We start from the raw sequence: 25853 nt of genomic DNA, 5'->3' as shown, positions 1-25853 counted from the left end.
GGGGGGGCGGTGGCGGGGCCGTCCTGAGCTCCTGGGGTGATTTTAAAATCTACACCGTCCCTCCCTCCGCCCCCAACATCCGCCCGCAGCTGCCAGACGCGGCCGAAAGTCACTAATTATCTCCTGACCTGTTCTGCGCAATTAGGCCGAAAATTATGCCATCTAATTACCCTGACATGCAGGACTGTGCCCTGCCAACGCCGATCGGGGCCAGGGACGGCCCTCCCCGCCTCGGCCAGGTTCTCTCATGGTCACCCATGTGAGCTCAGGGTCACTCTGGTCCCCCACATGGTCATGGCGGGGCTTCTCACAGGTTATCCCGTGGGGCCTCACACTGTCACCCTAGCGAAGCCCCGCTGTCATCCTGCGGTCCCACATGATCACGCCGAGCCCCCGCGCGGCCAGCACAGGATCCCGCCCGGTGTGGGCAGAGGAGAGGCCGGGCCGCGCTGCGTCCGCTCTCGGCCGGGAGCGAGGCCGTGGGCAGCATCGAGAGCCCAAACGAAAAAGTTTGGAGCAGCCGCCTCGTTAGCGCAGTAGGTAGCGCGTCAGTCTCATAATCTGAAGGTCGTGAGTTCGATCCTCACACGGGGCAAAGGCGGGCAGCGCTTTTTGGTCGCGGCCGCCTCCCCCGCGCTTTTGGCAGCGACAAACCCGCACGACGCCGCGCTCGGAGGCCGCCGGTCACTTCCACGTCGTGCCTGTCGTGACTTCCGAAGCGGCAGCTCCAGGTCAAGGGCCTGTCTGTCCCGGTGCTGGGCTCACGGGAAGAACTTCTGCGAGTGTTCTACCTTTTGGCAGACTGTTTTCAGCCTCCGAGCCCGTACAGGGGTGTGGGATGGGGAACTGGCTCCTGCGGTGGGCAGTGGGCACACCCGGGGTCAGGCTGGGCACACCCGGGGTCAGGCTGGGCACACCCGGGGTCAGGCTGGGCCCAGGGGCCGCCCCCGTTGCGGGCAGGGCCCAGGAGCTGCGGTGGGGACACGGCAGGACCCCGGCCCCGCGTGCGAGAAACACTCCAGTTCATGCACATTTACAGCTTCAGCGTTTTTACAAACCATAATCACATACACATATGGCCCAAGGTGCAGGCCAAAACCTCCGCGGGTTTGTTATTTCCCTTTAAGTATAGAAATAATTATATGTAAACTTCAAGACAATTACCAGAAAAAGGCAATTTTTCTCATCTACTCCCTTTGCCTCCAAGATGATCCTGGCCTGTTGCATTTTTCTCCCTTTGAAAATGAATGATGCCTCTTTTCCGCACTCTGCTGAGGGCTGCAGTGAGATTTCCATGGACCCTGGCTGCTGCTAATGTGACTCTTTCTAGTTTCAGATGCAGAGGATGCTAAGGCAAGGATAACCAAGTACCTTTGTGCATTTAGGTCTTCATGTAATTTAATGAGAAGCAGAGAGACTGTTCTCAGCCCCAGGTGACAAAAAGCTGCTGCCTGGGTCTGCCCAGTGCCAGTATTAGTTTAGATCCTCCCTCCCCTTCTTTCTCGTGAAATGAACCTGCTAATGTGTGTAACAACGACATGCATCTCCAGCAGCCTGTACTCCACACCCTCTCTGGGCCTTGGTTTCAGTGTTTGGCTCTTGATGGAAAGGATATTTTTCTCTAATTGCAAATTTCCCTGCTGCAACTTGTAGAATCCACTTAGAATTGTCAAAATCACTGACAAAATCAACATTTTAACAGTGGTTTGTTTCTTCAAGTCAAGGCAGCCACCAAGAAAAATGAAGTATACAAATACTGCACATGCAGTAATTTAATGGTAAAAAGTGAGTTTATTTAGAAGTAACGAATAACAAGAAGTTTACAAACAACAGACATTTTCTAGCTAGCATTTTATTCTTATATAAAAATATCTCCCAAAGTCTTTAGTAAACAGTCTATGATCCATCCTGAATCACACTATACATATTTAGCTTTTCACTTATTAATAATCTGAAAGTACAGCTAAGGTCTAGAGCAAAGCATCTCAAGGTGACCACGTTGTAGCTGGGATACGAGTTGGAGGGTGTCTGTTTTGGGCCTGTGCAGTGAGCCTTTGTCTGAGCCGCCGGACTTCTGCCATCAGCTCCCGCTCCTGGCGTGCCAGTTCTGCTCGGCTTCTGTCTAAAGACACTGAAGTGCAAGAAACTTGGAATTAACATTGCAACTAGTAGTTTTCCATAAACACTACAAATACCTGTTGGAAAACAGACACCTCTGGCAGAGAAATGCTGGTTTTTGGTACCACTGGATGTGAGGCAGCCCTCAGACCGGTAAGAGCAAGTTCTTTGAAAGCAGTGCCTCTGTTTGGCTACCAGGTCAGATGCTAATGGAGGCTACAGTAGGTCCAGAGGTTCCCATTGCCACAGACTTTTGTACATAAGGTGCATTGGATTTTAAACTGTGCTTTCACTGCCAGAGTGGCTAGGACAGACCAGAGGAAATGATTAGACTAATTCTTGACTATAACTCCCAGTCATATTTTATGAAAGACAGCTCTATGTCCTCTCAACATTCCCAAATCATACACAACTATGAACACAGGAAAAGCATAGGCAAGATGATCAAGTCAGAATGTGACTAAACTAGGCTGAGGTTTACTAGGACCACTCTCATAATGTGACACACTTCAGGCACTTCCTACCTGTGCCACCCCTGGTAGGAAAGGCATTTTCTGCAGGTGTGAAAGAGAACACAACAATAAACTGGTTTACTATCCACTAAACACCTACACAACTAATGACTCAATCACACAGTCAGGTGTTCCAGCAATGCTTCTGAAACTAAATGTGAAAGGGAGTCCTAACTTAGAAACTTACTGCGTGGTGATGATGCTAATGTAGACAAATCATTGAGATGGATGTTTCCAGACCTTGGCACCTGCTGGACTTCTAGCCCTCTCTCTGTACACGTGGCCTTTAAATCACACAGTCTCTCTGTGGGAAATGGAAAGAAGGATCCTTTGTAAATTAAAAATATTTAAGCTTCTAGTGAATTTTTCTAGCTGGAGGTAAAACAGTTTTTCTCCAGGAAGCAAAGCTAGAACAATCACCCACTCCAGCTAATGGCAAGTACAATTTGCTCAGAATTAGAGGTCAGTACTCTTCAGGTCAAAGCTATGCATCACTGCATTTCATTTTACGGAATTACAGCTCTGCAATTTCATTAATTTCTTAAAATTCCCTTTAAGAAATTGCAGGTCTTCAAGAAATTACATGTGCTGTTTCTTCCTATGTAATTAATCTTCTGACAAATAGGCCACTAAGATTATATGGAATATGGCTACTCATGCTTGCAGTTTTAGGAGACACCCATTTTAATTATGCACAGTTGCAAATTACTCCATACTAAAACATTAGGTAAATAAGGACAAAGGCTGAAAAAGTTTGCCCAAAGCAACACTTAACCACTTAACCCTAATATTAATCACTCATTTTATGTGAGCCTTGGAAATATGGTGGGGGGATAGGAGAAGTATCTGCAAAAACATATAAATGCAGCACTTGAGAAGGATGTGATGCCATGAAGATTTTTGCCTTTTCTTTTATACCCCTGTTATACCTTTTTACAACTTCTGTATTCCTAGTGCTTTTTGCCTACATTCTTGGACTTGTTTGTTCAGCTAAGAGACTAAACATTTTAGAAGCTTCGTAGCTAGGGATCAGTGTGCCCCAGACCCCAAGGTCCTCTCCAGAACATATTCTGTAAACTAAGATAGAACCATCCAGGGGAAGGTTCCTTGGGGAGGGGGGGCTCACTTGAGCCTCTCATTGGGGAATCTTTGATAGATATGCTAATTAGTAAAACCTATAATGTTATACCCAATGTTGGGGGGGGAGACACAGAGAGAGACACACAGGGATAGACTCGGCGGGGTGCATCTCGATGCATATGACCTGGACGTGTACACCTAAGGATCCTTAAAATAAATACCAAGGTAAAATCCCTTTTCCCCTTCTAATCGTGTATGCCTCTTGATTTTAAGACCAGGAAAAGGCATCAGATGTACTGGCCAATTCTGGAAGCACATAAATGTGTTGGGGTTTGTTGGGGTTTTTTTTGAACAGACACTTGGAAAAGCCACTTCTTGGTATAATACTGTATGTCCTCACAGGACAGCATTATTTGACAGAAAATTTCTAACGGATGCAGTTTTACAGTTGTCTTAAGATGAACTAAACCTGTGCTCTTACAAAAATGCCATTTATATTGCTGCATCTGATAGATATCAAACCAAGATTTCTTTCCAAGATATAACTGTTTCATGAAAGAATATTACCAAAAAGCACTTGTGTAAAGGAGTTATGCTTAAGTTTATCCCAAATATTGGACAGTTCATTTGTTGTTGAATGCTTCATGTTGTTGCATGCCAACATCCACACAGACCTGTATTATCTACGTGCTCACCAGAACAGCCATCTTCCCTTTGCAGCTTCTCAGCCAATTCTAACGCATCGTTCATTTTGTCATCTAAGAACTGCTTCCTGTGCTCATCTGCAGCAGCAGCCACCTTCTGCTCTTCCTCCAGTTGAGCTTTTTTGTGTACAACGTCTTCCCACTGTGCAACAGAGATATTAAATGTCTTCAACAGATGTGTTGCAAAGAAAAAGCAACAAACAGAACCATCTGGATTATTACAGATTATGCTTCACCCTAAAATCAAAATATGTGAAGGTTTCATTTTGAAAAATGTCTCTTTCAAACACCTGGAGAAAGGTAAAAGTCTTGGGTCAGAGAAAAAAAAAGAGAGGAACTTACAGAAATAGGAATATGCTTTCTTAAGGCTAAAACATCCTTACCAATTCACTCTAGTGCTTCCAGAAACTCCAGTCGAAACAGAAAAGGAGATATCTAACAAAATATTTCCCGGATACATTTCAGCTTTGTGCTCTCCCTGGTACAGGCAAAAGACAGTTACATTTTTGCCAGGCCCACTTAGAAAAAGAAATTATGCAAATACCTTTTTTTCTTCTGTCTCCCTCATAGCCTTCAGGAGTTCAGCTTCTTTCACCCTGTTGTCATGCAGGAGCTTCACAATCTCTTGGTAGCACTTCTGCCGGTCCTGGTCATCACGCCTGAGTCTCCGCTGCGCTTGCAGCCTCCAGTCGGTGTCAATGTGCTTCTGCTCAGCTTTGGCTAGATTCTCTTCAGCAACCTAATAAAACACCTTTCTTACCAGAAATTCAGTCTGTTCCAACTGCACAGCCTTACCTACAGACCAGGCAAGACAAACTGAGGTGTTCTCCAGTATCCCTGTCAGATGTCCCTGCTAGAGCCACTCATTAACAAGTGCAGCTGACATAAGATTGATACCTGAATGCCAATACTTTCACCCACAACCATCTGCTTCCAAAAATCAAATGCTGTTTACAAAAATTCAGACCCATATGTTTATTTCTAGACAATATACAAATGCAGATGCCAAGCATATGGGCAGTGGGATAGCTGCAACTATTTTTCCAACTGCACAGTTACAAGTTCAGAGCTTGGAAATCTGAGCAATTCGTAATGTCAAGCTACACACATTCATTACTGTGATCTAGAAGACAGTTTCTACAGCTGATTTTCCTGCCAAGTACTACCAACTGAAATCTCCTTTGAGATTTCATTATGGTTACAAACAAAACACGTTCCTTAACAGAAGGATAACTTGTTTTGAAAAATACTTTTGAGTCTTACATGCTAAGTTTTGAGAAGTAAAAAAAAAAGTTAGTATTTCTGGCAGGTCCAGTGAATTTCAATATTATATAGCTGTTTGGACACTTCAGTCAGATTTTTGAAAACCTCAAAACTTTAAACATAGAATCTTAATCTATTAGTATAGGTACCTAGAAATTAGATTTCTTTAGAAAATATTTCCATATTAACTTGAACTAGTTAATTGCAATCAAAATACTATGAACCAGTACTACTTGTATAAATTAGTATATTGACTCCCCAGAACACGTTAAGATGCAACTGTCTTACTGTATGAGCTTTCTGTATTTCTTCTCTATTTATTTCTATCAATCTCTGAACACGCTGATCTTCCAGATCCACCTTTCTTCGATGGGCATCCACCTCTTCTTTCATTTCCTTTGTAACTGCCTCTTGGTCTTGGATTAGATGCTGCCAGGCACACAAACAAAAATTATTGTTGCTAAGCTACTAGCTCACATTGGTAATTCCATCTCTTTAATATTTATTAAAATGTCATTAAACTAGTATTTGAATATATCCCCACATCTCATCCCACTACATATCGTAACTGTCCAAGAAAGTCATAGACCCTGCTGTTTCATCTGCTTGGAATTAGATGAAGCATGAGTCCTAACAGTGGCGTGAGTCATGACAGGGGATGTAATTTCATTCTCTGGATTACTGTGGAGAATAAAAGCAGAATTCCAACCTAAATAAAGTAGACTCATCATGAAAATTTTAGCCAAAACGCTGAAATGTTTCACAAATATAAATTGTGTTTCATGGCAGTGAGTTTGTAATAAACACATCTGCAGCTTGACTGCAGAGATGATTTGCCAAAGCAGTACAACCCAACAGCAGATCCAGAAAACCACCACCTTTTCTTCATGTTCACCAGGGCACATCTACACAATTTTCTGGAAAAATCGTAACCCCTTCCCAGGCCTGTGGGAATCTGTTGGGCAACTGAGGCAAAGTCAACATACACGGCCTTTGAAGCTGGAGTAGGGACCCTCACTGATGGCAGCGAAACTGCAGGGAAAGCCTCTCTGCAGAGACTCTTGTGGGCAAACAAGAGATCCTCAGCTAGTTAAATAATTGCTACCTTTCTAGCCTAGAGAGGATGATCACTGTAGAATTAGTTCCCTGACAGAGCTGACTTTACATGTACTGGAATACAAATGAGCTTAGCCTGGTTTGTGTTATGTAGCCACAATACAGTTGGCTGTGTATTGAATAAATAAATGCTAACAGAAAGTTAGCCCAGTCACACTCAGTATGAATTATAAAAGGTATATGACCAAAAGCTTTAAAAAACCAAAATATAAGTTGACACATGTTTCAAAATGAGTCAGAGAGCTGGATGTCTACTTCTCCTTTATTCCACTGGATCTACACATACTCAAGATGGGCACATGTAGCTGTGATTTCTAAACACTTAACTTAGAATTTTTAACCAAAATGAACATTTCTAAAGCCTTCCATTGGCATCCTTGCTTTTCAGTAATGTATAATAATTATTTATAATAATTAACTAATATTTAAACAGAATTACTGGTTAAAGCCCTTTATTACTGAATAGCCTTATTTCTGAATAAATCTGTCATTTCAGAAAGGAACTGCACATTCCCAATGAACCATCCACTCCTTTTCGCTTAATGATGTTGTTGGCAACTAGACATTTTTTCATCATCTACATCAATCTGCTATACTGTTCTCTCCAGAAAATGCAGATATGTCTGGATATCACAGATGAAAAGGTGGGAGTTTCTGGGATGAGGAACACATTGTTATACACTTACTTCTTTTTTACATGTTCCTCACTTCCCTCAAGCAGCTGAGCCCACAGCTAAACCCTGCAGCAACCAAATGATACCTTGGCACAGAAGAATAAAATGGGGAGGATATGAGTATCTTCACCCAAAACTCCCCAAGATAATAGTGAGTTCTGCTAATGTTTTTATCAAAAGGGTTTATTCTAAAAAAAGTTATTAAAGAGGAAAAAGAGAAAAAACCAGACCCTCCTTTTCCTCACAAGGTCTGGTTGAATGAACACAATCAAATCCAAGAACTTCAAAGGAGGAACCATTAAATGTTTATATTTAATATGCCTCCCTAGTAATTACCTGTTCAAAACGCTGTTTTTGTGATTCAAGTTCTATCTGTTGTAGTACTATATCTTGAACAGCAGCAGCTGTTTCTTGCTCTCTCATAGACGCCTTGTGGAGAAGAGAAACACATGAAAATACAGTAAAGAAATTCTTCTGCTTTGAAGAAACATTATCAAGAAGAAAGTCCAAAACCCCATGCCCCTAAGTTCTGGTTAACTTTCTGTCATATGAAGAATGGGAAATATTGCATAACAAAAGCACAGGGCAAGGTGGATAAGCAGCATAGGAAGAGTTTTGCCTCCAGCCAAGCTATGTTAGGGAAATACCAGTCTTGAACTAATGCTAATAACCTGCCAGATGCAGCTCTGAATCGAGGAAGGAGTCTCTGAAGCCAGAATACTGTGGAGGACAGTAGGCAGAAGGGGAAGTGGCCGCTTTGCACCTGGCAGAGCCTGTGCTGAGCTGGAGCTAAGGAGTGTTACAGCACCCTGACTGCAGAAACAACCACACAGCTGCACTGTGCTCTGCAAAGTGTGTTGCTGAGACACAAGGAATAGCCCTGTAAAGGCTCAATTCATGCCCATGAGTTGCAAAAGCTTCCATTCTCAGCATCTGCATGCCATGGTGCCCGAGTTAGTAATTCGGAAGCAGAGCCAGGTCTGGCCAGAGGCCAATGCAGAGCCTCTCAATCAATGGCAGAGTTAATTTGCAATCTGGACATACAGCCCACAGACAGCTGAGAACTGACAATTCACTAGTCCTTTAAAGAGCCCATTACATTTTTCAATACTGCTAGTAATCAGTGAATCTGGCTTTTCTTAGGAATTTTGCCAGTTAAAGCAAGCCAGTGGAACATACTAAGTGCCAAATAAAACTGTTAAATTATGCATTTACCACTTATAGTAGTCCACCTCATGCTAAATACACCTCTAGGCTCACAAATCACAGTATATCAACTAAAATTTTAGTTATGCATTTTTTCCTTGTTTATTTTCACTATTAAACCTTATGGAAAAGAATTGCCTGAGTAGTACTCAACCTTTCTTGCAATTTCATCATCGAGACGTTTCAGTTCCATTTGAAGCTGATCTTGCTGGTAGTTCAGAAAACGCCTTCTAGAAGCATCTAGAAGTTGCAGTTCCTTTACTTTCAGTTCTGTTTTTGCAACAGCAAGCCTTCAAGGCCAAAATAAACAGAAATAAGGGAACCTGTGTATGTAAAAGGTCAGTACCAAAGAGCACAAACACGCTGTGCAGTTAGCCATTAGTTACTATGAGCTCGTCTCTAACTTACAAAGCTTAGGACAGCTGCTTTCATTCCTGTAAATTGTCCAGTTTTCATTTATGAGACAAAATTAAATTCACAGACACACAAATATCTTCTAATGGCAATGTCTCCAGTTAAGCTTTGAAGTCCTGTACCCTGTCTCTGTTCCACTTTAATAAGTACTAGTTTAATGTTGCAAGGATCCAAAACTGGAAACTACTCCTTAGAATAACTGCCAGTGTCCTGGTACCTCTTGCTGCACAAAATTAGTCCCAAGTTTATTTGGAAAATATCAAACTCTTTCGAGGAACAAAACCACAAACTCAAGAATTAGTTTGTTAATAAAGGCTTGCTGTCCTCTTTAAAAAAAAACCTCTGTAGGTTACAGAGGTTTAGGAGATGTGCTCAAAAATGTAGTAGTTAGGAACATGGTTTAGTGGTGAACTTGGTGGTGCTGGGTTAACAGTTAGACTTGATGATCTTAAAGGTAATTTCCAACTTAAATGTTTCTATGATTACCTGTAGCTGATCTAAGAAACTGTGGAGATGTTGAAATTCTCTTAAACCTTCCCAACTGCAAAATGTACAAACTTACAGTTCAGCATCATTACTATCACAACTCTTTGCTCATCAACTGATACATAAAGCAGTCTTTTTTCTAGATCCATTAGAAATACAAGACTGTGTACAGTCACTGATCCTATAAGTGACTCTCCTCTCTGCAGTGTGAGTCTCCCCACAGTGCAAGTCTGAAGTCTCAATGTGCAGACACACAGCAACTGACTGTTTAAGAGACTTTCCTATCCAAAGGAACCAGACAAATGGCTGGGAGCTGACACAAAAATATGAAGTGACTTGACCTTAATCTGCTGTATTCCCTCAAGGGAGTCATAGGCGAGGCAGTAATACAACCTAGATCATTTAATTCCCCCACCAAAATATGACCCATCAGACCACAGTTATCCCACATTACAATTTATACAAATTAGTGGTTATTTCTCCTTTACTCATGGTTAAAAATGTAATAGCAGGATACAGTAGCCAGACCCCTAATGTTTCTTATATTCTAATACCTCTGCCGCTGTTCTGCCAACCTCTCCTCTTCTTCCAGTAGGATTTTTCGCCTCTGTTCTTGAGCTTCTCGAAGTAATTTCTGCTTTCGATACCAGACTTCATCTTCTGCTTTCTGTTCCTGTGCTTTGGCTGCTGATTCATGTGCTAATTGTCTAAATGGAAGGAGGTCACATGTTAATAATTCAAACCAAATATCAAGAAATTACTTGATTACTTTGAAATTGGTAACAGTACTAGCAAAGAACTGCTCAAATGAGGTGACATAAAAGAACATGGCATCCCCTTCGTAGTGACAAAGTACATGAGGAAAAGTTACAATATTGACTGTTAGAGACAACAGGGCATTACAGATGAGTGCAGGTACTTCCTTCCTTGCATTCTTAACAAAAACTGGTTTCTAAGGGTGCCTTTTTGGTATGGTACCCACTGATTTCAATAGCAACCTAAGAACTCCTGGCCCTTCAAACTTGGATCCCACAATGTCAAAAGAGGTTTAGGCTCAGGCTATGAGCTTCCAAGTTTTTGGTGACTTGTGGCCCAGTATTTTCTGCTAATTAGCAAACATTTTCTATTTAAGATAAGACTGACAATTTAACTTAAAACCATGTCAAACCAAGCAACTCTCAACCTTTAGCAGCTATTTAAAGTCCTTTTCCTGAATTTTCTTGTCTCTCTTCTCAAGAATACACATTACAACGTACAAAGGCAATCATGTCCACCTGTCCCTCCCAGTCTGAGACTGTCTTCAATTTTCCACTAATACCTCTCTCGCAAGTATTCAATTTCATCCTGTCTGATCTTCTCCCGTTCCTGAGCTTTATAATCCACAACGAATGTGGGATATTTATTAAATACAGGGTACTGTTCTTTTGTAAGTGGTGTGAAGTCATCAAGCATACGCTGTGGATGGATATCCAGTGGTGTAGCCTCCATAAGATGATAGGCTTCCTTAATCACAACATTAATGTCCACGTTGTTACGATGATGAAAGAAATACTGTAAGAGACATGCTGCCATTTACATTCTACTCAAGATTATGCACTTTAATGTATTTTTACATAAATATATATTTATTTTTAATATACATATTTGGAAATAATCAGGAAGATTAGCAAGATCTATATTTCAACAGTTAATTTAAAAAGTTTTTTAGGTTTTCCCTACCAATTCATAAAACATCACCAGCTCAAGTGACTTGAGCCAAACTTCTTCAAGGTGTCAAAGTACGCTCTAGTTCTTTTCCTTGTCTTCAAATGGCAGCTGTGTAAGGGATCTGGGAAGCTAGGTGCCAATTCAGTGTCCAGCAGCCCACACAGTGACTCCTACCACTGGATAAACCTGCCTCGGCTTTCAGTGTTCAACAATGAAGCTTGCAAGTTTCTCTTCTTGCAGGACTATTCTTCCTGTCAAAGATCCTAGCCACCAAGAAAATCTCTAAAAGGTCATTATTAAACATAGGAATAATGTTATTTGCTAGATGTCAGTCAAATTGACTGCTCATAAGCACATTTTAAAGGTGGAACCCTTTGTTTGCCTACAGAGATAATTTTCATAAGAAAAGAATCCTCTTCCCATGTAACATTAAACATAAGGAAACGTTTTAATTTAGCTGCAGAGAACATCCAATAATACTGCCTAATTTTCAAAATCGGACAGGAGGATAATGGAACAACATAACAAAATTATTGTGTATTGTCTCCAGAGGGAGAAGTCCATACCAGATCTTCAAAAAAGAGACAGAATTATTTTGTGGTTGATGAACTATTGAAATTTAAAAAATGCCTTTTAGTGACATTAGAAAGCTTATGAAAGCTTTTAAATCTCTCCTTGCATGAAACTGCAGGAAATTGCTCAATGTTTTACTCATTTATTGTGTCTTTGTCAAGTACCAGATGATGTATTAATATATTAAGGTGGAAATGGATCTCCTTGTAACCTGTCTAACAACAGATACAATGTTTTATATGTCTTTTCCACATGATTGACTTCAATATGAAGACGTTTACCTCAAAATCTGCTGCTTGATAACAGTGGAGCAAGGGAGCTCTGGAACATATAATATAGGCAACGACAACCATTAGAAAGTATGAAGGATGGTTGGAGAAAATATTGTCGAAGACTTTCAGCCATTCTTCTCTTGTTAGAACCTCAGATAAGAGTGTTTCTAGGAGAGGCCAAGCATAAACCTAAATTATTTGGGAAAATTGACAATCCATTAGTACAATTTTACCATCCCTCTTAAAGAAATAATATGATTTTTCCTGCCTTATACCAAGAATCTATTAATTTATGAAAGAAAGAGGAAATAAACCAGAACATTTCAAGATAAGTTTCATTACCCTCTCTAAACATTCAAGGGTAATCTGGGGTGATTATAAATACATTTCTTATTTCACTGGATATCTAAATGTTCTGTTTAGTTTTGTGAAACTAAAATCATCCTTAATGATAAACAGGGATTACAAAATAAATTCATCACACCTATATCCATGTAAAAAAAAGTACACTTATAATTAGATTAGTAGATTTTTAAGCAATGTGGACTTGAAAGCAAAAAACTTCTAAAGAACTACAGTAGCATATATATGATCATGGACAAGGAAAAACAACAGGTAAGCAATGATACATTCTTTACACTCCCACATAATTCACTGTTATTTAATGAAAACTCCCCCCAAACTAGAAATACATCAAAATAAAAGACAAGCACACTATTATTCACTACAATATATTTTTGCATACAAAAGCTGTCTAGAATATTACCTGTGAAGTCACATTGTATTTTATTAAATGCTGAAGTAGTTCTTTGTCATGATGTGCCAAAACATTTTCCATCATACCAAGGACATTAACTGGAGGATTGGGAAAGTACTCAAACCAGTGCTGACAAAAATTAACTGAAAGAGAATAAGAACCTGAACACAATCCACTGTAATCCAGAGTGAAAGACTCATGGCAACCTTAAAGTTCGGTTATAAAGCTCATGCATTTAAGAGGTCGTTTCAGGCAGCAAAACCTATTTAAGATATTCCCATGTCTTCTCTTTCCTAGTATTCCTAAACCATTCCCACAGTACACTGCTCCTCCAGCTGCACTGGCATGAGTTTTTGTGTCATTACACAGTGAACCAGACTGAAGAACTAATCTGGCTCAAATATAAAATGAAAAAAAGTCTGTGAGCTGTGCGACTAAGGCATGGGAGGCAGATGGGAATACTTAAACCAGTATTTCTGTCTCACAAAACTACAGCCTGGACTGAGTAATTTTTAACCTACTAAGAATAATTTCAGTAAACTTGGATACTTATTCACCAACAGCATGTGGTTGCAAAGTGGGCATGTATACTTGGCAGCACATATCTTCTGTAGACTTAGCAGCAGCTGCAACAACTAATTTAAGTGTAAAGCACTTTAATTTAGAATGTTTCTTCAGAATACAGCCACAGCCAGGGTTCAGACAAATGCCTAGTTTTGAGTTACCACATGCTCAGTACAACTAAACAGAGTAAAACCTTGAAAGAGATCATTCCCTGTTGACTGGAAGCAGGTAGCAGGTGGGGTGGGTGGCTGTGACTACTCTTCCCATGTCTCAGAGACTTAATTATTATAACATAATTATGCTAGATACATTGGGGCTTGCAAATGCTAGATACATTTCGATTAGACTTTACAAACACCGTTAAAACTGCTAACTTTTTGCTAGAAACACTGCAAAAGGTTTTTGTTTTAAGCTCCATATTAATTCCTGGTAACACCTTGGTGGCCTCTTAGGAAATACCTTATGCATTTCAGCAGGGAAAGCTCTTTTGTGTTGGAAAGCTTAAACATGTTGCAGCATATTGGAGTTTTTAAAATCATTGCTTACCAACTACTGTAGCAACAACTTCAAAGCAGATCAGCTGGTTGTTCTGGAATAATTTTACAAATGGGAATGCTAGCAAAGGCATGTAAGGTGTCTCAGCAAAGATAGCAGACCAATGAGCTAGAGCTGACAAGGTCCTGTACACAGAGGCAAACAAAGGTGTAGAAAACATCGGTCCAAAACCAAACAAAAATACAGTACGTATTTTACAACCACAACATAGAAAGATTGTGAACTTCAAGACAGATGCAGGACTGTATGAGTTATCAAAGCAAAATTGCATGAGGGCATTACTATTTCATTGTAGAATTTTCCTTACAGCTGATTCCAGCTACTGGATACATTTCAGATGACTATATGAAAATAAAATCCATAATATTTAAATTTATACAAATATATATTTTACCTCTGTAGAACTCTCAGCAGTTTCCTACTTTTGATGGGATACTCTTTCTGAATATTTATGAACGCACTGTGGATTCCCCTATCTATCAGGCTACTGAATGCCAAGTGGTTTTCAGGAAGTTGTAATAAGGAACGCCAAACAAACATCCTGCAATTAAAATGCAGCCTTAGTCAAGCATAGGCCAGTAAACACAAGCAATTTTATTTTGTGCATGCATGAACATGCACACAAAAAATACCTGTACTTAGCTGGATATTCTCCAAATCCTTTCAATAAGGCCCGCAGACGTTTCTTGTTTAATCCACCTGGCAATTCATTCTACAAAACATGGTATCAACAGTAAATGTAACCATTTTCTCTTTCTTTGCACTCTAATCTATTAGAGTGGCTAAATATTGAAGTTTCTCACATAGTGTAAAAAAAAAAAATCAAATATGTATTGCTATATGTAACACAGTCCTAGGTACTTCAACAAAAACAAAAGATAATTCAAAACATCATTTATTGTCTCCTAAACTCAAAGAACAGCTGCCACCGATTTCAGTCAGAAGCAGATCAGACCCAAACTGACTGAACTATGTACTATTAAATGATGGATGCAGCAAAAACCATAAAGAATACTGACATAAGAAATAGAACATATGGTGACACATAAACAGGAAGATAGATATAGATATAGAAATATATACACATATAAGGCACATGATAAAGACAGAAAATGGCACAGTGATGACAGAGGGGAACAAATGTAACAGTAATTCATCTTCTAAATAATTAAGAAAAAAAGGAAATGGATTCCAGGCAGACATTTTAGAGGTGCCAATTTGCTTTCTGCAGGGAAGCAGATCAGATCTAGCAAATATCCAAATGTGTCACAAGTTGCTTGAACAACTGCAGAGGTACCCCAAGCTGACTGGAGGCAGCTCTGGCTGTGTCACATACTGTAGGAGTATGGGCTAAATAGAGAGAGAAGATGGTACTAAAATTTCCTTAATGCCTGCTCTGCTCAAATATCCAAGTGTATCAGTGCCTGAATTTATTTTTTAAAGCAAATGGCAATGAAATATAAATGCTGCAGACTGAAGGACAAAATATTTGCAACTTCTTCCTACCTCTTTATTTTCAAGTGATGTATTTCCTTGCAGTTTTAGCAATCTGCTTTGAATTTTGCTTCCTTTGGATTTCCATGGCCCTTTTGACCCTCCAGAAGTCACTTTTGTTATCAGTTTATTTGCCTCTGATGTGTACTTGGGCCCATCTTGTACAACTTTGAACATGGATGGTGGAGGCTAGTATTAAGTGCAAATACCTTGGTTAAAATCTTGTAAAGCAGATTACACAGAAATATAATTTGTTGTTTACCTCCATTTTATGTGCCACATTTTTGAGTTTGATGGCCATAGAAAGAAGAATAGAAACACATTTGTACTGTAAATAAATACATATAGATTGTATACTCCTGAAAAACAATGTCCATGAATAAAACTGCCCTAACTACGAGAAGGTTTATGTAGCTTCCAAGCTAACTCAAACACCATGTTATTTCCTTTCCTTAGCAAACAGTCAAATATAATTGGGATAGTATAGATGTGTATCATGTACTGTCCAGGTTATTTACTTTAGTGTGTTTCTCAGTGTCATTAAAATACTTTGCATTTCTATAGCACCAGTTAAAAGAATACAGAAGACCTTTACAAACTTTAATTAGTCTTCAGTGTCAGGCAGGTATTAATTAATTCAATGCTGGAGATTGTGAAAGCAAGTGACAAAGTGGATATCCCAGTTCATGTCAAACTGTCAGCAAAAGTGCAAATGGAATGCGTGTGACATCTTTACACATCCTTCCTCAGCTCCAACTCCATCATTATCCAGAGCTGGTTACTGTTTACTTCAAAGACATAGTGATTAAAGATACATGGAATTCTGTATTTAGAAATGTGACTCCCATTAATAAATTAATGTAATAAAATAAGAACTGGTATTTAGAATGTTTGTTATTTAGGAAGGATTAGGAGTGTATGATTGTGCCATAAATGATGGGTGCTGGTATCCAATAACATGGTAAGAAGAACAAAATCACAGTAACAAAAGTACCATTCATGCCCACAGTTTAAGAGAGCGTTAGCTGCAAAACATTTCCTATAGGAAATGGAACAGAAAAGGCACAATTATTCTGTTTCCATCTCCCCCAAAACACCATTACAAAAAGAAACTGATGCAGACAAATTGCTGTAGAAAGAAATACCATCTCCCTCTTCTTCCAACACCAGTAACACAGTGATATATATACCTTAAAAACACCAAATTACCTGTCAGGCTGGAGGAACTATGAAAGAAACTGTACAAATCACTGTTTCTTTATTTGTATTGTTAAATCCGGCACTTCAACACGTCTGCAAACTACTGCTGACGCAAAAGATATGCAGACAAATATCAACTTTAAGGGGATTAAAGCTCCTGTTTTAAGAAATGTAAAATACCTTATTTCCTTCTTGAGTCAAAGCTTGGACACTGTATAAGTTAAGGCTTCCATTTTCCATTACTGAGGCAATATACTGTCCGTTGGGGCTAATCACTGCTGTACTAATTCCCTCTTCAGGACTCCCAATGTCAAAAAGAAGTTTGCATGTTTCTATATTGATAAATCTCATAACATTATCTTGACTTAACACTCCGAGGACCTATAAGTTAAAAGGATTCATCCATTAATACTGCCAATGTAAAACAAAGCGGAATACCCAATTCAGCAGTGACATTCCATTAAACTAAAGGAGCAATTGAGCAAAGATTCAGCACAGCAACTTTCTTCTCGTATCCTGTGAGCCCATATCCCCAGTGCCACCCAAAAGCCATCCAAGTATAGGTGTTGAACCAACTAACCAAATACTCCTGTCTTAAGCTTTATAAAAAAACTGACCTGACTGGAGCCCCCATCAAAACTGCCAGGGAGGAATTCCAGATGACGGACAGCTCGCACTTTCTCAGGCATCTGGATTATTCTTATCAACCGCTTTGATTCTAAACACCATAAGTGAAGATGATTTGATTTCCCACCAGCTACCAAAGTCCGACCATCCCTGGATCACAGATGAGGTAATGTTTCCATCAGCATAGTATAATTTAAATTAGGGTTAGCTAAAGAGAGAGATTGTTCATTTTATTCTATGCCCTCAAATCCCTTTTGCATCTGCCATTATTTCTGTGATACTCTCCTGAAAGAACAAAATAGCTCCTAAATAATAAAATTGCTTTAGTAAAGGATAGTTTAAACCTTGGTGGTCACTAAAATCAGCCTACTTTATTTCAACTGCTAGGAGACTTTAATAAAAACTGCTGCTGATCCTTGCTGAAAGTATCAGTCACAGCAGAGTTCAAAAGCTTACCATAGTATATAGCTCAATACTTTCATAAAATACTACAAATAAAGAAAGAGAACCTGTTTAAAACCATGATTTTTTAGTCTGCCTTTAGAATGTTTAAAATAGCAATTTACCTGGTAACTGCAAACACCTTATAAAATAATACAGAACCTTCTACAGGAGTTGGCAACTGGTATTTACAGTGAAGAGTATCAAATTCCCATGCAAAAACAGAATTATCTTTGAAACAGCTGAGAATGGTGTTACTCAATGGAAGAAAAAAAACCTGGAAGAATATGGAAAAGAAAAAAAAATGGGATGTTGTCAAGGAAGTACATTTTAAATTAACCAAAGTGCATGGCAAAATAAAACATGGTAGGTGTGGCTATTACTGTAACTGTGCAAGGCTTGGATCTCACAGGGAACTGGTCCCTGTTCCCTGTGACAGTCTAGAGAGGAGCTTGCTCTCCTTGCACTGGTTAAAACTTGTACCCTTTGCTAAGCCACTTTAACTCACTGAAATGACTTAAATTTTATCTGTCTTATTTTTATGACTGTAAAACTTTATTGTTTCTGATGAGGGCCAGAAAGGACATAATATAAACGCTGGGGACATCACTGGCTGAGATTAAGTCAGTGCTAAAAAGTTCATAGTTTTGGTCTGAATGATCTCTTGGGGCCTTGAAAATCTTGAAATACGGATATATGGGTCGGGTTTCATCTTAGTGACTGAAAGTTGGACATTCAGGCCAAATGAGTCACTTGACAGTGAGCAAAAGTAACCTGTGGGGAAAAGAGTCATCTCAGCTACCAGAGTCATTTATCTTCAGACAGAGCTGTCTGTCCTCCTTCAGGGACCCTGAGGAAGACTAGACAATGAATTGAGAGAAGATGAATGAAGTTTAAATTTTAGTAAACTGGAGTATCAAATAGTTGCTAATTTTCTGCTTTGCTATAGAAAAATACCACAGGATGGTCACAGGCAGCTGTTGCATCAACAGTGGTGCTTTGGAAATGGACATTGTAGATGTGTTTGTCTTCTTTTCATTTGTCTCACCTGCTGTCTGTCCACTCTGCACCTCAGTCTCTATGTTTTTAAATTACCTTTGCCCCATGCCAACCTAATAGGTGTATGTTGGAGTGCAATTGGGCTTAAGAGGCATCAAAAAGTACAAGATTAGTGTGACACTGCTACACTGGCCCACAGAGCAAGCAAGAATCCATCTTTGCACCCTGAGTGTCAGGCCTGCAGTCTAATAATAAACCTGAACTTCAGTAAAGCACTTACTCATCTGTATGTCTTAGATCGTGGCATGAGAATAAATACCATTATTCTAAAGACAGAAAAATGGAATCTAGATCATTTGCATAATGTCCTATAAGAAATGGTAGCACCAAACCAAGACAGCAGGCACTTGATTCCCAAATGTGATCTGTTAATTCAATCATAATCGCTGTTTGGCTTTAAAGGTTGTTTCCATACTGCAACATCCTGATCCTACCAAATTCCAAGAGCCATTTACCAATAAGAAGTCCCTACATATAGCCTACACAAAGAAAGGTACTGAGCAGTAGAAGAATCTTGTGTCCACTAAGGAAATGCCTGCCTCTTTGGAGGGAAGATGTTATAATTATTTTAGCAACACACAACAGTTTTAATAAACAAACAAAAATTTCTGGATGATCTTTCACAGTAATTGCTAGATGACTATTTTAAGATGACAGAATTTCTGCCTGACCCAGAACTGGGTGAGGATACTCAAATGAATAGCCTGGGTCTCTGCAAAAGCAGCATGGCTTTTTAGTGGCCAGCCTGATGAGAACTTTGGTTTGAAGTGGTGTTTGTCAGATTAATCACTGCAGGGCAGCACGTGTGCAAGCCATGCTCAGGCACTGTGTCAGGACTTTCTGTAGTACTTAGACCAAAGTGTGGCATTTGGTGGCGCAGGCAGACCTGTTTAAAGAGTGTAATGCTAAGGGAGAACTACTTAAACCACTCCCTGACACAAACATGTCATCCTTCTCAACCCATGCTGTTCCAGTGTGTCTGTGCAGCAAACAGAAGCAGAGAAACCACTAGGCTGAAAAGCAGCAATTTTTTTTTGCTGAGTTCCTTTTCAGCCTTGTTTGTTCCCACATTCAGTGTTTTGCATGCACACACAGAAGAGCTGTGGAAGAAGAAGCTGAATGGGGCAGGTGGTGGTGACTGAAGTTACCATTATGACACCAAAACTTTTTTTAACAACACCCTTAAATCCCACTATCATTCAGGTTGGAATCAATCTACACAGGTCCTCTGAGCCCACCCTAGGCTACAGCAAGGTCAACCTAGAAGATGGTTCCAACTTCCAAGTTAAATTGGGTTTAGTCAAAGTCATATCCAAGCAAGTTCTGAGTATCTCTAAAGATGGAGGTTCCTTAAAAGTTCACAGCACATCTCTGCAATTATTGAGTTATGATTTCAGTGGTCTGGGTGATGTGATAGGATGAGAGTTAAGATGATATGCCCAAAGAAGACAAAAAAGATTCAGCTGTATTTTAAAGACTATTTACAAGTAATATGATTTTAATATGTGATGTTATACCTCCTGTGGTGTGCTTGTTCACCCTTTAGCAGTTGCTCTTTACTCACCTTTTGTATACCCACAGACTGACGAACATTCAGCTTTCTTATTCTTTGAAAGGTGTCCAAGTCCCACAGTTGAGCTGTATCAGTGGAAGTAGTGATGGCATACTTGCCAGAGCCATGGACAGAGATGGAAGACACTGAAGAATCATGGCCTCTCATCCAACTAACTAGCTCCTGGGTTCCTGCAGAAGTTGATGAAAATGATATGAAAGTCATTCAAAGTGGAAGAACGACTACTTTAATCTTTATTGTCAACATTATACCGTGAAAGAGACTTTTAAGCATAATTAGTATATAACCATTTGCGATCACAGCCCAACAAACAAGAAACAAAGGTCTCAGTCTTCAAACAGCTATTAAACCATAGAGAGGCACAACTTTCTCCTCATCTCCAAATAACCGATTTTGTAAGTTATGCTCAGTTCTGCACAGAAAGCTAACTTGCACAGACTTGTTTAATTTAGCCTAAAAATCAGTCTTAAAAAGTCATGAACAATGTGATCAGTGAAGTTCAGCATGCCTCATAGAATATCTGATGTGAACACCCACAGAAGCTGAGACTGAATGTTCTAGTTAGAATTCTGCACTTGTTTTTACTTGTGGACAGAATGTGTGAATGATTACACAACTATTTACAGGTGCAAAGAAGAAAGGTTTAATGAGAACGGGCTATGACTATAGAAAGGCAGAGTCAGAAAGCAACAGCTCATTAATCTTTTAGAATCCAAAACATTTTTATGCTGTGCACTGCATTCTAAGGAAATGGTTCCTCTGACTACATTGTCTCCCACTTGTGACTGCATGACCACTAATCTTCCCTCAGCAACCAAACTGCACTTGTGGCAATTACAGTGTTTACATTGGGTGGTTTGCCTGGCAGTCCATGGGGTGGTTCCAGCTACTGCTGTGCCATCAAAGATAGGAAATGGCTACAAAGCAGCTCATAAAGACTAACAGTCAAACTTTCTGCTGTGCTTACAGACAATGGAGTACTTAAAACTATCATCACCTGAGAGGTGACATGGGATTAGAGAGTCTTCTAAAGAAGGGGATGGAGCCCATCAAGTAACTACTGTCTAATACTCCCTAAGAATAGTTCACCCAGTACCAACTTAGGTGAGTACCATTTATATTTTAGAACATTCTTCAGTATTACTTGATAGTGCATCCAAATGTCTTAAGTTTGGTCTTCCTGTTGTTGAAAAGAAGAGAAAAAGTGCAGAGGATTTCAGGCTTTGACTCTTCCTCTATTTTGAGGAACATTGTGTTACATTAAAATCTTCACAGATAATCTCAAACTCTAAAACTGTAGATAAGTGATTCCTACAGCTTTTTAAAAAGATTGAAATTCAGATTATATTTGGATAGAATGAAGACATTACAACTGCATTTTCTGATAGGTAAAGAATAATTTATGAAGAATGAATTGTTACTGCCCTTTACCATTTAACTTCTAATCAAGACAGAGACATAGCTGTGAAGTTAATTTTTAATATTGCTTTTGAATAAGGATATAGAACTACTTGAATACTCAAAAGTATTGACATTTAGTGTACATTGTCACTTTGTTAGTTTGCAACTGAACAAGTTCTTAACTATATTTACAGTAAAATATTTGAACATACTGTCAACTGGCTTTGGTTTTAATGGAGTACCTCATTCTAAGCAAACATTTAAAAAAAAGGTAACATACATAACTACAGTCCTGTGGTGGACTTCAGTTAAACAGATGCCTGTGTGACTCAGTGGGAATAAAGAACTTTGGCAAAGCAAAGGGTTCCTTTAGGTTCATTTACCCACAGGACTATAGCCCAAACTTTTCTTTGTCAGACTTATGGCATGAAATACACAGTATGATTTCCGAAACTATCCAAAAATTTAAGATCAAAACTAAAATTATGTAAGTTTTCATGCCAATACAGATAGCATTTAAGCTTTGAAATTACTCCTTACCTGTATCAAAGCACTTAACAGAATAATCTGCCAAAGCCACAAGGAATTCTGTCTTTCTGCGAAGATTAAATGCCAAAGCAGTGCAAGCTTGCATTGTTCTCTGAACAAGGTTGAACCTATTTAAAAATACATATTCTCATCGTGTTAGGAAACTTTGGTTCATTTAATGTGAAGTAAAATAACTTAATTGGTTTCAATATATTTCACAGAGAGAAAAAATAAACCAACTCAGAAGAACGGGGTAAGTAAATCATATTCAATTATAATAGATCTAAAAACCAGTGCTAATATTTTAAAACTCAGTAGTAAAAAGCTAAAGGACTGGTTGATGTCTTTCTGCAAATGAAAACACTAGGTCTAGTCTACTGTAATTCATGGCTCATTCATTGATCCTTTTGCCAAAGAATAACTTCTTGTGGTAGCACTTAAGTTCTGTGGCATTGCTGTTCTGTTTAGTTACAAGCCTCTGATCTTTTTGAGCAGCTAAATGAATGAAATAACATTTAAGGAGCCTACACAACACACTGGTTTGTAGTCTCAGCCCTGAGCAAACTATTATCTATTTAAAACTATCGAGTTAAAACCCAACCTGTGGGATCCTGTCCAGGCAACTTCCATGCCCCTGAATGCTACAGATGTCTCAGACAATTAAAAAGTCTTGACAGAAATATCCTTACCTGTTCCCATTCAAGTCAAAAAGGTATATATTCCCTTGGCGGTCTCCAGCAAGGAGAGAATCCCCAGAACTGTCAAAAGCCACATTCAGAAAATGTATTGTCTTTGAATGGTACCCTTGGACACTGCGAATGATGTTTACTATAACTCTGGGAAGAAAGCCAGAAAAACAACCACGCTTAGGATCATTTTATTACCATGTATATTTGCAAGACATAGGATTAAAATGTTTCTATCTTATGATTTTACAAATCTGATATTCCATGTTCTATGAAAAATCTTCCATGAAATCCATGTATTTCTAATATAAAAAATATACTACAGAGGAAGTAATTCACTGGGTTGGAAGGTAGGTAGGGGGAAATTCACCATTCACAATCCTTTTGTGTGGTTCCTGGTTACCTGATTTCCACTATTAATGAATAACACTGATAATATATGCTGATGTATCATCTACCAATGAATCTGAAAGCCCAGTTCAACACTCAGCAAGGAACGTGGCTCATCATTACCACTGCAAAGAAATGTTCTAGAAAACTAAGAAGCTGTGCATTACTGTAAGAAACCACTCTGATTAGGTGTGGGAAAAATCAGTTCTAGTATCACTTCTTTTCACAATCTTCAAAAGCATGGGGATTGTTAAGCCTGGAAAAGAGAAGGCTCTGGGGTAATCTAATTGTGGTCTTCCAGTACCTGAAGGGAGTCTACAAGAAAGGTAGGGAGACTTTTTACAGGGGCCTGGAATGACAAGACAAAGATGAATGGCTTCAAACTGAAAGAGAGGTTTAGATTAGGTTTAGACATTAGGAAAAAATTCTTTATTGTGAGGATGGTGAGATACTGAATCAGGCTCCCCAAAGAAGTTCTGGATGCTCCAATGCTGGAAGTATTCAAGGCCAGGCTGGATGGTGCTCTGAGCAACCCGGTCTAGTGGAAGGCCCATGGCAGAGGAGTTGGACCTGCGTGATCTTTAAGCTCCCTTCCACTCCAAACCATTCTATGATTCTGTGAAGAACGCCTTGTTTATTACTATTCATCTGAGATATTATAGAAAAAAAGTTTCCAGTTGTCCATTTCTATCCTTGTAGGGTGCTGTCCACATAATATGGAGCCAGATGCAGAAATGTGCAGAATAAGCTGTAAGAGGAAGGTTTTTCCAGGAAGTAGGACATCAAGATTTGGAAGATCTGCTACTCTTGGATTTACTGCCTAACACTAAGCAAGGCAATCATTTTGTATTATCACTTGGATATAAATTCAGTCAAACTAAACACCTAAAACTGTGCAGGATATTGGCAGGCTGATTAAAGACTGCAGACCACTTGCAGAATGGCTCTGACCATGGTTATACAAAATGCTGATAGGTCTCTGAGATGCAGAATATGCTACTCAGCACTTGCATGGGGCTGTGGGGGCATGTTACAAAGTCTGAGTGAACACCAGAAGAAGAGTCATACATCCATGGTGCAGACTAGAGATAGAACTAATTGCACCTCACTGTCACTGTTAAGCCTATTATTTTCTTCAATAAAAGGGCCATAAAAATGAAACTAGAAAGATAAGATATTTTAAATTATAATTAAAATCTAATGATGTGTGTGTGTGGGGGGGTTACGACATTAAAGACCCTAACAAATGAAGTATGACTTCTGCTTCTAAAACCACGCTGAAACGCAAGTACTTATCACCGCAGCTACAGTGTCTCCCAAGACCTTCACAACGTTGCTCTCTGCCTTTCAGAAGTTTTCCTGCCACTAAACTAACCCAGCAGAACAGAGTTAGGAGTTCATGGCGCTGCATCCAGAGGCCCCCAGGGCAGAGGCACCCGAAGCAGCATTTGTGCTGCTGCTTTTCAGCTTGGACCAGGCAGTATTTACATAGCATACCACACTGCGATTAAACTCTGGCAATTCCCCCATGGCATTTGATTCAATACCACCAAAACCGAAGCACTAAACTGGGGTAAGTGCCCAGCCAAACTGTGAGCAGCCTGAGCACGGAGGTTTCACAGCACCCTTGAGGACCTGCTCCGCTTTCAAGAGAGCATGTCATCGATACACGTAAGTATCTCAAAGATGGGTGCCAAGAGGATGGTGCCAGACTCTTTTTGGTGCCAGCGACAGGACGAGGAGCATTGGCCTTAAACTAAACCACAAGAAATTTCACCTCTACAGGAGGAAGAACTTCTTTACGTTGAGGATGGCAGAGCACCAAACAGGCTGCCCAGGGAGGTCATGGAGTCTCCCTCTCTGGAGACATTCCAAACCCACTTGGACGCCCTTCCACGTAACCTGCTTTAAGTTGCCCTGCCTTGGCAGCGGGGTTGGACTGGATGATCTCCAGAAGTCCCTTCCAACCCTAACGATTCTGTAATTCAAGGGGAACGTGCTCCTTCGTTACCTAACCGGGTATCCTCGCGCTGCCCTTTCAACTACCCTGCAGAGGCTCAGGTGGGCCCGGGCCAGCCCTGCCCCGTCCGCCCGCTCCTCTCGGGCAGCCGCTCCCCCCGGCCCGTCCCCGTTACCCCCGCGGTGCGGCCACCCCGGCCCTGCGGGTCCAGACGGGCCCCTGCCGCCGCTCGCCCAGATCGCAGCGCTCCATCCCAGCCCGGCGCCGCCGCTCCCGCGCTGCCCTCAGAGCTCCGCCCACGCTCCAAACCGGGGGGCGCCGCACACGTGGTACAGCCCGCTCCCGCTTCACCAATGGAGAGGAGCCGGAAGGGAGGCGAGGGCTCTCCCCACAGATGTCGGGGAATGGAACCGCTCCAACTCCGGCCTCGCGGGCTGCTGGGAGTTGTAGTTTTCCTCGCCGGCGTCGGGCGGGGGCCTGGATAGGAACGGGA

The 25853-nt window shown here is 40.3% G+C and overlaps 1 protein-coding gene across 1 annotated transcript; it reads right to left on the bottom strand.

Moving 5' to 3' along the window:
* Window positions 1-1916: 1916 nt before the first annotated feature.
* TBC1D31 (TBC1 domain family member 31) lies at window positions 1917-25615 on the bottom strand. Its single transcript, XM_082296686.1, has 21 exons — window positions 25536-25615; window positions 23014-23160; window positions 22337-22452; window positions 20387-20565; window positions 17889-18040; window positions 17313-17472; window positions 16876-17076; window positions 14634-14713; window positions 14396-14542; window positions 13993-14126; window positions 12892-13025; window positions 12135-12314; window positions 10892-11124; window positions 10128-10280; window positions 8828-8963; window positions 7804-7896; window positions 5966-6106; window positions 4959-5153; window positions 4406-4556; window positions 2818-2934; window positions 1917-2131 (listed from the first exon to the last, which is right to left on the bottom strand). Exons 1-21 carry the CDS (start codon window positions 25610-25612, stop codon window positions 1986-1988), a joined length of 3072 nt encoding a protein of 1023 aa, XP_082152812.1. The 5' UTR covers window positions 25613-25615; the 3' UTR covers window positions 1917-1985.
* Between the last annotated feature and the right edge of the window lie 238 nt (window positions 25616-25853).

Source organism: Coloeus monedula (genome assembly GCF_965178545.1).
Source record: "Coloeus monedula genome assembly, chromosome: 1".
Lineage (NCBI taxonomy): Eukaryota > Metazoa > Chordata > Aves > Passeriformes > Corvidae > Coloeus > Coloeus monedula.
Note: the sequence above shows the minus strand (reverse complement) of the source record. Positions and strands in the feature narration are given on the sequence as shown.

Coding starts and splice junctions, on each gene's coding strand:
- TBC1D31 (XM_082296686.1), bottom strand. CDS start 25,612: ATGGAGCGCTGCGATCTGGGCGAGCGGCGGCAGGGGCCCGTCTGGACC. Junction 8,964..10,127: donor TTGGCAGAACAGCGGCAGAG/GTATTAGAATAT, acceptor TTGGCCTTGAAG/GCTTGCTGTTGCAAAAACAG. Junction 4,557..4,958: donor GGGAGACAGAAGAAAAAAAG/GTATTTGCATAA, acceptor TCTGTTGCACAG/TGGGAAGACGTTGTACACAA.